The 11549-nt window shown below is 45.5% G+C and overlaps 1 protein-coding gene across 1 annotated transcript in view; it reads left to right on the forward strand.

The window, feature by feature from the left end:
• The window catches only part of ank3b (ankyrin 3b), a 236231-nt gene extending 226443 nt beyond the window's left edge, over window positions 1-9788 (forward strand). The window contains 4 exon segments of the mRNA XM_065022916.1: window positions 993-1076; window positions 1245-1490; window positions 5041-5119; window positions 8761-9788. Of these exon segments, the coding sequence (XP_064878988.1) occupies window positions 993-1076; window positions 1245-1490; window positions 5041-5097 (387 nt within the window). The 3' untranslated portion in view covers window positions 5098-5119; window positions 8761-9788.
• The last annotated feature ends 1761 nt before the right edge of the window (window positions 9789-11549 follow it).

Below are 11549 nucleotides of genomic sequence, written 5' to 3' on the forward strand. Positions count from 1 at the left end.
GGTAAACTAATGATGACAGGTAAACTAAACTCAGGTAAACTAAACTCAGGTAAACTAACCTCAGGTAAACTAATGATGTCAGGTAAACTAAACTCATATAAACTAACCTCGGGTAAACTAACCTCAAGTAAACTAATGATGACAGGTAAACTAACGTCAGGCAAACTAAACTCAGGTAAACTAATGATGACAGGCAAACTAACATAAGGCAAACTAAACTCAGGTAAACTAAACTCAGGTAAACTAACCTCAGGTAAACTAAACTCAGGTAAACTAACATCAGGCAAAATAACCTCAGGTAAACTAAACTCAGGTAAACTAACGTCAGGCAAACTAACCTCAGGTAAACTAATGATGACAGGTAAACTAACCTCAGGTAAACTAATGATGACAGGTAAACTACCGTCAGGTAAACTAACCTCAGGTAAACTAACCTCAGGTAAACTAATGATGACAGGTAAACTAATGTCAGGCAAACTAACGTCAGGTAAACTAATGATGACCGGTAAACTAAACTCAGGTAAACTAAACTCAGGTAAACTAACATCAGGCAAAATAACCTCAGGTAAACTAACGTCAGGCAAACTAACCTCAGGTAAACTAATGATGACAGGTAAACTAACCTCAGGTAAACTAATGATGACAGGCAAACTAACGTCAGGTAAACTAACCTCAGGTAAACTAATGATGACAGGTAAACTACCGTCAGGTAAACTAACCTCAGGTAAACTAATGATGACAGGTAAACCACCGTCAGGTAAACTAACCTCAGGTAAACTAATGATGACAGGTAAACTACCGTCAGGTAAACTAACCTCAGGTAAACTAATGATGACAGGTAAACTAATGTCAGGCAAACTAACGTCAGGTAAACTAATGATGACAGGTAAACTAATGATGACAGGTAAACTAATGTCAGGCAAACTAACGTCAGGTAAACTAACCTCAGGTAAACTAATGATGACAGGTAAATCCTACCATATCATTCTCAGGGAGAACAGGCCAGAAACATCCCTGTGGAGTCAGTGACAGAAGAACAGTTCACAGACGAGGATGGAAACATAGTCACCCGAAAAGTAACTGCTGTACCCCCCTTCACTACACACCCCACACCCCTATTACATCATCACCCTGTCCTCTTCTGATATCACCTGAACATCTCCCCCCATGCTCATCCTCCCCATCTCCAACCCCCATCCCCATTCCTCTGTTCTAACATGACTTTATACCCCTCCACTCCTAAGGTCATCAGGAAAGTAATACGTCGTATTGCTGCTACGGCAACTACTTTTACTGCTGCTACTACTGCTACTACAGAGGAGGTGAAAGCAGGAGGAGCAGTAGGAGAAGGAGAAGCAGGAGGAAGAAGAGAAGCAGCAGGAGGAGGAGGAGGCAGGAAGGAAAATAAGGGCAGGAAGAGAAACAAGCGCTCCCGAGGAGGCCCTAAGGCAGAGCAGGAGAGCTCTAAGGGTCAGAGGGGAAAGACTGAGGTTTGCTCCATGATCATAGAGTAGACTGAAGTGTGGTGTTGACACTAACGGTAGACTAGTAGTGGAGAGAGTTCCAACTAGACAGTAGACTAGTAGTGGAGAGAGTTCCAACTAGACGGTAGACTAGTAGTGGAGAGAGTTCCAAATAGACGGTAGACTAGTAGTGGAGAGAGTTCCAACTAGACAGTAGACTAGTAGTGGAGAGAGTTCCAACTAGACATTAGACTAGTAGTGGAGAGAGTTCCAACTAGACAGTAGACTAGTAGTGGAGAGAGTTCCAAATAGACGGTAGACTAGTAGTGGAGAGAGTTCCAACTAGACAGTAGACTAGTAGTGGAGAGAGTTCCAACTAGACGGTAGACTAGTAGTGGAGAGAGTTCCAACTAGACAGTAGACTAGTAGTGGAGAGAGTTCCAACTAGACGGTAGACTAGTAGTGGAAAGAGTTCCAACTAGACGGTAGACTAGTAGTGGAGAGAGTTCCAACTAGACAGTAGACTAGTAGTGGAGAGAGTTCCAACTAGACAGTAGACTAGTAGTGGAGAGAGTTCCAAATAGACGATAGACTAGTAGTGGAGAGAGTTCCAACTAGACGGTAGACTAGTAGTGGAGAGAGTTCCAACTAGACAGTAGACTAGTAGTGGAGAGAGTTCCAACTAGACGGTAGAGAGTTCTAGACAGTGACTAGTAGTGGAGAGTTCCAACTAGACAGTAGACTAGTAGTGGAGAGAGTTCCAACTAGACATTAGACTAGTAGTGGAGAGAGTTCCAACTAGACAGTAGACTAGTAGTGGAGAGAGTTCCAACTAGACAGTAGACTAGACAGTAGTGGAGAGAGTTCCAACTAGACAGTAGACTAGTAGTGGAGAGAGTTCCAACTAGACGGTAGACTAGTAGTGTAGTGGAGAGAGTTCCAACTAGACAGTAGACTAGTAGTGGAGAGAGTTCCAACTAGACAGGTAGACTAGTAGTGGAGAGAGTTCCAACTAGACAGTAGACTAGTAGTGGAGAGAGTTCCAACTAGACTAGTAGACTAGTAGTGGAGAGAGTTCCAACTAGACAGTAGACTAGTAGTGGAGAGAGTTCCAACTAGACGGTAGACTAGTAGTTCCAACTAGACAGTAGACTAGTAGTGGAGAGAGTTCCAACTAGACAGTAGACTAGTAGTGGAGAGAGTTCCAACTAGACAGTAGACTAGTAGTGGAGAGAGTTCCAACTAGACAGTAGACTAGTAGTGGAGAGAGTTCCAGACTAGACTAGTAGTAGTGAGAGAGTTCCAACTAGACAGTAGACTAGTAGTGGAGAGAGTTCCAACTAGACAGTAGACTAGTAGTGGAGAGAGTTCCAACTAGACATTAGACTAGTAGTGGAGAGAGTTCCAACTAGACAGTAGACTAGTAGTGGAGAGAGTTCCAACTAGACAGTAGACTAGTAGTGGAGAGAGTTCCAACTAGACGGTAGACTAGTAGTGGAGAGAGTTCCAACTAGACAGTAGACTAGTAGTGGAGAGAGTTCCAACTAGACGGTAGACACTGACGGTAGACTAGTAGTGGAGAGAGTTCCAACTAGACAGTAGACTAGTAGTGGAGAGAGTTCCAACTAGACGGTAGACTAGACCAACTAGACAGTAGACTAGTAGTGGAGAGAGTTCCAACTAGACAGTAGACTAGTAGTGGAGAACTAGACAGTTAGTAGTGGAGAGAGTTCCAACTAGACAGTAGACTAGTAGTGGAGAGAGTTCCAACTAGACGGTAGACTAGTAGTGGAGAGAGTTCCAACTAGACAGTAGACTAGTAGTGGAGAGAGTTCCAACTAGACAGTAGACTAGTAGTGGAGAGAGTTCCAACTAGACAGTAGACACTGACGGTAGACTAGTAGTGGAGAGAGTTCCAACTAGACAGTAGACTAGTAGTGGAGAGAGTTCCAACTAGACAGTAGACTAGTAGTGGAGAGAGTTCCAACTAGACAGTAGACTAGTAGTGGAGAGAGTTCCAACTAGACAGTAGTAGTGGAGAGAGTTCCAACTAGACAGTAGACTGGTGGAGAGAGTTCCAACTAGACAGTAGACTAGTAGTGGAGAGAGTTCCAACTAGACAGTAGACTAGTAGTGGAGAGAGTTCCAACTAGACAGTAGACTAGTAGTGGAGAGAGTTCCAACTAGACAGTAGACTAGTAGTGGAGAGAGTTCCAACTAGACAGTAGACTAGTAGTGGAGAGAGTTCCAACTAGACAGTAGACTAGTAGTGGAGAGAGTTCCAACTAGACGGTAGACTAGTAGTGACTAGAGTGGAGAGTTCCAACTAGACAGTAGACTAGTAGTGGAGAGAGTTCCAACTAGACAGTAGACTAGTAGTGGAGAGAGTTCCAACTAGACGGTAGACTAGTAGTGGAGAGAGTTCCAACTAGACAGTAGACTAGTAGTGGAGAGAGTTCCAACTAGACAGTAGACTAGTAGTGGAGAGAGTTCCAACTAGACAGTAGACTAGTAGTGGAGAGAGTTCCATCTAGACAGTAGACTAGTAGTGGAGAGAGTTCCAACTAGACGGTAGACTAGTAGTGGAGAGAGTTCCAACTAGACAGTAGACTAGCAGTGCGGAATGCTTCAGAGTGCTGTGGTGTGTGGTTGTCAGACAGCTCAGTTCAACGTGAAGCGATCAGAGAGCTCAATTTGACCTGCTGTCAGTGTGATGTCAATGGACTGTCAGTGTTTACTGGTCAGACTATGAACCTGATGGTGGAGTGATGCCAATCAGCTGGATGTAGTGAATTAACAACTCCCTGAGTGTTTTCTTTCAGCATGTCTAGGACACTAGTGTAGAAGAGGTCCAGTCTGTCTGGTGTATCTTTCTTTCAGCATGTCTAGGACACTGGTGTAGAAGAGGTCCAGTCTGCCTGGTGTATCTTTCTTTCAGCATGTCTAGGACACTAGTGTAGAAGAGGTCCAGTCTGCCTGGTGTATCTTTCTTTCAGCATGTCTAGGACACTAGTGGAGAAGAGGTCCAGTCTGCCTGGTGTATCTTTCTTTCAGCATGTCTAGGACACTAGTGGAGAAGAGGTCCAGTCTGCCTGGTGTATCTTTCTTTCAGCATGTCTAGGACACTAGTGGAGAAGAGGTCCAGTCTGCCTGGTGTATCTTTCTTTCTGCATGTCTAGGACACTAGTGTAGAAGAGGTCCAGTCTGCCTGGTGTTTCTTTCTTTCAGCATGTCTAGGACACTAGTGTAGAAGAGGTCCAGTCTACCTGGTGTATCTTTCTTTCAGCATGTCTAGGACACTAGTGTAGAAGAGGTCCAGTCTACCTGGTGTATCTTTCTTTCAGCATGTCTAGGACACTAGTGTAGAAGAGGTCCAGTCTGCCTGGTGTTTCTTTCTTTCAGCATGTCTAGGACACTAGTGTAGAAGAGGTCCAGTCTACCTGGTGTATCTTTCTTTCAGCATGTCTAGGACACTAGTGTAGAAGAGGTCCAGTCTGCCTTGTGTTTCTGTGTGTTCTGCGGGCCTGCCCCTCATTCTGCCATCGTCCTGTCTAACCCCTCTCTCTGTGTGTTGCAGTCTGGAGAAGGGTCAGGGTCGAAGGTGAAAAAGAAGCAAGTGGAAAAGGATCAATGATAACAGTCGTGTGCTCAACCTGGTACGTACAAGTATGGAGCTCAGGACTGATAGAATATGGAGGGAAATGGGGATCACTTAACACTACAGCCGGGTGGTATCCTGTCTGGATCCGTTATCCTTTCGGAACCATTATCCTGTCTGGATCCATTATCCTGTCGGATCCAGCAACCGGGTGTCTGGATCCATTATCCTGTCGGATCCAGGAACCGGCTGTCTGGATCCATTATCCTTTTCGGATCCAGCAACCCGGCTGTCTGGATCCATTATCCTGTCGGATCCAGCAACCGGTTGTCTGGATCCATTATCCTTTTCGGATCCAGCAACCCGGCTGTCTGTATCCATTATCCTGTCAGATCCAGGACATGCTCAGTCTGGATCCATTATCCTGTCGGATCCAGCAACCGGCTGTCTGGATCCATTATCCTTTTCGGATCCAGCAACCCGGCTGTCTGGATCCATTATCCTGTCAGGTCCAGGACAGGCTCAGTCTGGATCCATTATCCTGTCGGATCCAGCAACTGGCTGTCTGGTTCCATTATCCTGTCGGATCCAGGACAGGCTCAGTCTGGATCCATTATCCTGTTGTCTCCAGGACATGCTCAGTTTGGATCCATTATCCTGTCAGATCCAGGAACCAGCTGTCTTGATCCATTGTTCTGTCGGATCCAGCAACCAGCTGTCTGGATCCATTATCCTAACCCTAACCCTACTGACAACATGCTAACTCAGCCCCCTAGAGATGTGACCCTACTGACAACATGCTAACTCAGCCCTATAGAGATGACCCTACTGACAACATGCTAACTCAGACCCCTAGAGATGTGACTCTACTGACAACTTGCTAACTCTGCCCCCTAGACATGTGACCCTACTGACAACATGCTAACTCAGCCCCCTAGAGATGTGACCCTACTGACAACATGCTAACTCAGCCCCCTAGACATGTGACAACTACTGACAACATGCTAACTCAGACCCCTAGAGATGTGACCCTACTGACAACATGCTAACTCAGCCTCCTAGAGATGTGACCCTACTGACAACATGCTAACTCAGCCCCCTAGAGATGTGACCCTACTGACAACATGCTAACTCAGCCCCCTAGAGATGTGACCCTACTGACAACATGCTAACTCAGCCCCCTAGAGATGTGACCCTACTGACAACATGCTAACTCAGCCCCCCCTAGAGATGTGACCCTACTGACAACATGCTAACTCAGCCCCCTAGAGATGTGACCCTACTGACAACATGCTAACTCAGCCCCCTAGAGATGTGACCCTACTGACAACATGCTAACTCAGACCCCTAGAGATGTGACCCTACTGACAACATGCTAACTCAGCCCTATATGGATGTGACCCTACTGACAGCATGCTAACTCTGCCCTATATAGATGTGACCCTACTGACAACATGCTAACTCAGCCCTATATAGATGTGACCCTACTGACAACATGCTAACTCAGCCCTCTAGAGATGTGACCCTACTGACAACATGCTAACTCAGCCCTCTAGAGATGTGACCCTACTGACAACATGCTAACTCAGCCCTCTAGAGATGTGACCCTACTGACAACATGCTAACTCAGCCCCCTAGAGATGTGACCCTACTGACAACATGCTAACTCAGCCCCCTAGAGATGTGACCCTACTGACAACATGCTAACTCAGCCCCTAGAGATGTGACCCTACTGACAACATGCTAACTCAGCCCCTAGAGATGTGACCCTACTGACAACATGCTAACCCTCAGCCTCCCCCCTAGAGATGTGACCCTACTGACAACATGCTAACTCAGCCCCTAGAGATGTGACCCAACTGACAACATGCTAACTCAGCCCCCTAGAGATGTGACCCTACTGACAACATGCTAACTCAGCCCTACTGACAACATAACTGCCCCCTAGATGTGACCCTACTGACAACATGCTAACTCAGCCCTCTAGAGATGTGACCCTACTGACAACATGCTAACTCAGCCCCTAGAGATGTGACCCTACTGACAACATGCTAACTCAGCCCTCTAGAGATGTGACCCAACATGCTAACTCAGCCCTCTGACAACATGCTAACTCAGCCCCTAGAGATGTGACCCTACTGACAACATGCTAACTCAGCCCCTGACAACATAGAGATGTGACCCTACTGACAACATGCTAACTCAGCCCCTAGAGATGTGACCCTACTGACAACATGCTAACTGCCCTCTACAACAACATGCTAACTCAGCCCCTAGAGATGTGACCCTAACAACATGCTAACTCAGCCCCTAGAGATGTGACCCTACTGACAACATGCTAACTCAGCCCCTAGAGATGTGACCCTACTGACAACATGCTAACTCAGCCCCTAGAGATGTGACCCTACTGACAACATGCTAACTCAGCCCCCTAGAGATGTGACCCTACTGACAACATGCTAACTCAGCCCCTAGAGATGTGACCCTACTGACAACATGCTAACTCAGCCCCCTAGAGATGTGACCCTACTGACAACATGCTAACTCAGCCCTCTAGAGATGTGACCCTACTGACAACATGCTAACTCAGCCCTCTAGAGATGTGACCCTACTGACAACATGCTAACTCAGCCCCCTAGAGATGTGACCCTACTGACAACATGCCCCCTAACTCAGCCCCTAGAGATGTGACCCTACTGACAACATGCTAACTCAGCCCCCTAGAGATGTGACCCTACTGACAACATGCTAACTCAGCCCTCTAGAGATGTGACCCTACTGACAACATGCTAACTCAGCCCCTCTAGAGATGTGACCCTACTGACAACATGCTAACTCAGCCCCCTAGAGATGTGACCCTACTGACAACATGCTAACTCAGCCCCCTAGAGATGTGACCCTACTGACAACATGCTAACTCAGCCTCCTAGAGATGTGACCCTACTGACAACATGCTAACTCAGCCCCTAGAGATGACCTACATGTAGACCCTACTGACAACATGCTAACTCAGCCCTAGAGATGTGACCTGACTCTACTGACAACATGCTAATTCAGCCCCCTAGAGATGTGACCCTACTGACAACATGCTAACTCAGCCCCCTAGAGATGTGACCCTACTGACAACATGCAACCTCAGCCCCCTAGAGATGTGACCCTACTGACAACATGTTAACTCAGCCCCCTAGAGATGTGACCCTACTGACAACATGCTAACTCAGCCCTCTAGAGATGTGACCCTACTGACAACATGCTAACTCGGCCCCCTAGAGATGTGACCCTACTGACAACATGCTAACTCAGCCCTCTAGAGATGTGACCCTACTGACAACATGCTAACTCAGCCCCCTAGAGATGTGACCCTACTGACAACATGCTAACTCAGCCGTCTAGAGATGTGACCCTACTGACAACATGCTAACTCAGCCCCTCTAGAGATGTGACCCTACTGACAACATGCTAACTCAGCCCCCTAGAGATGTGACCCTACTGACAACATGCTAACTCAGCCCTCTAGAGATGTGACCCTACTGACAACATGCTAAATCACACTTTCTGAGGGCCTTGCAGTCTTGTTAGTTTAGCTGGTTGGTGCAGTTGGTGAATCAAGAGAGACAAACTATTCACAACATCCACAGTGGTGAGAGAATTAAACTCATGTTGATCTAAATCACTTATCATATGTTTTTTGTTTTGCAGGTTTGTTGATGTTTCATGACTTCCTGGAAGGGAGATGACTGGAACTTGAAGCAGGAGAACAGCCAATCAGAACGTGTGTCTGCAGCTTTCACGTTAACGCATGGTTTTACAGCAAGACCACTTTATTTTGATTTCGCATGAGCATGAAAAACTTACTTTTCTGTCCACAACCTGGGCTCCAGTCATGACCTGTTGTTACCACGGTGACAGGAGAACAGGTGGTGTGGTCTGCTCCATCATGGCGTCAGGACAACAGCAGTAGCCACGCCTCCAAGCATCTCTCGGACCAATGAGGTACAACAGGACGTTTGATTGACAGATGAGAGGAACACTTGGAGTCACCTTCTACAAGCCTTATATATTCTGTCCTGTAGCCACACCACTGGGGTGGGTGTATAATGGGGTTGTGTTTTTAAATCACAACGGGTGTTTTGGTTGTATATATATGACACTGTAAGAACTTCTGAAGTTAGTCACTGATAGTTTGTTTTCTGCACTGGTAGGACGGCTTCGCAAAGCATTGGAACGAAATGCCTATATTGATTCCACCTTTATGAAAATGCTTGGGTGTTACTGCACATGTCTAATTATCAGCAGGAAATATTTGTCAAATCGAAATGGTAGCTTGATTTTTAACCTTTAACTCCACTGCAACTCTCAAACATCACTTCTGTGAACATATTTCCTCAGAGTACTAATATTTTGATGCATGAGATCCACCTGGTTTGACTTAAGTTTTCCTCATTTGCGAACATTGTATGATGAAATAAGGTGTTACTTCTATCAGTGTCTGTCTACTCTGCTCTGGCACTGACTGTTTTAAAGAGACATGAGCACACAGCCACCTGGGGGACAGCAGGACAGAGAGGGAGACTTCATTCTAATGCTTTATGAGGGCCCCACAGCCACCTGGGGGACAGCAGGACAGAGAGGGAGACTTCATTCTAATGCTTTATGAGGGCCCCACAGCCACCTGGGGGACAGCAGGACAGAGAGGGAGACTTCATTCTAATGCTTTATGAGGGCCCCACAGCCACCTGGGGGACAGCAGGACAGAGAGGGAGACTTCATTCTAATGCTTTATGAGGGCCCCACAGCCACCTGGGGGACAGCAGGACAGAGAGGAGACTTCATTCTAATGCTTTATGAGGGCCCCACAGCCACCTGGGGGACAGCAGGACAGAGAGGGAGACTTCATTCTAATGCTTTATGAGGGCCCCACTGCCACCTGGGGGACAGCAGGACAGAGAGGGAGACTTCATTCTAATGCTTTATGAGGGCCCCACAGCCACCTGGGGGACAGCAGGACAGAGAGGGAGACTTCATTCTAATGCTTTATGAGGGCCCCACTGTGTAACATGGAATATGCCTCTACTATTAAAGACGTGGAGATATGAGAGCTCCCAATATATAATGTAGACTGACACATTGAAAAGGGTTAGAGAGCGTTTACCCCAATATATAATGTAGACTGTGACATTGGAAAGGGTTAGAGAGCGTTTACCCCAATATATAATGTAGACTGACACATTGGAAAGAGTTAGAGAGTGTTTACCCCAATATATAATGTAGACTGACACATTGGAAAGAGTTAGAGAGGTATTACCCCAATATATAATGTAGACTGACACATTGGAAAGGGTTAGAGAGGTATTACCCCAATATATAATGTAGACTGACACATTGGAAAGGGTTAGAGAGGTATTACCCCAATATATAATGTAGACTGACACATTGGAAAGGGTTAGAGAGGTATTACCCCAATATATAATGTAGACTGACACATTGGAAAGGGTTAGAGAGGTATTACCCCAATATATAATGTAGACTGACACATTGGAAAGGGTTAGAGAGGTATTACCCCAATATATAATGTAGACTGACACATTGGAAAGAGTTAGAGAGCGTTTACCCCAATATATAATGTAGACTGACACATTGGAAAGGGTTAGAGAGGTATTACCCCAATATATAATGTAGACTGACACATTGGAAAGAGTTAGAGAGTGTTTACCCCAATATATAATGTAGACTGACACATTGGAAAGAGTTAGAGAGGTATTACCCCAATATATCATGTAGACTGACACATTGAAAAGGGTTAGAGAGCGTTTACCCCAATATATAATGTAGACTGACACATTGAAAAGGGTTAGAGAGGTATTACCCCAATATATAATGTAGACTGTCACATTGGAAAGAGTTAGAGAGGTATTACCCCAATATATAATGTAGACTGACACAATGGAAAGGGTTAGAGAGGTATTACCCCAATATATAATGTAGACTGACACATTGGAAAGGGTTAGAGAGGTATTACCCCAATATATAATGTAGACTGACACATTGGAAAGAGTTAGAGAGGTATTACCCCAATATATAATGTAGACTGACACATTGGAAAGGGTTAGAGAGGTATTACCCCAATATATAATGTAGACTGACACATTGGAAAGAGTTAGAGAGGTATTACCCCAATATATAATGTAGACTGACACATTGGAAAGGGTTAGAGAGGTATTACCCCAATATATAATGTAGACTGTCACATTGGAAAGAGTTAGAGAGGTATTACCCCAATATATAATGTAGACTGTCACATTGGAAAGAGTTAGAGAGGTATTACCCCAATATATAATGTAGACTGACACATTGGAAAGAGTTAGAGAGCGTTTACCCCAATATATAATGTAGACTGACACATTGGAAAGAGTTAGAGAGGTATTACCCCAATATATAATGTAGACTGACACATTGGAAAGAGTTAGAGAGCGTTTACCCCAATATAT

The sequence above is a fragment of the Oncorhynchus nerka genome, linkage group LG10 (genome assembly GCF_034236695.1).
Source record: "Oncorhynchus nerka isolate Pitt River linkage group LG10, Oner_Uvic_2.0, whole genome shotgun sequence".
In the NCBI taxonomy this organism is placed as follows: Eukaryota; Metazoa; Chordata; class Actinopteri; order Salmoniformes; family Salmonidae; genus Oncorhynchus; species Oncorhynchus nerka.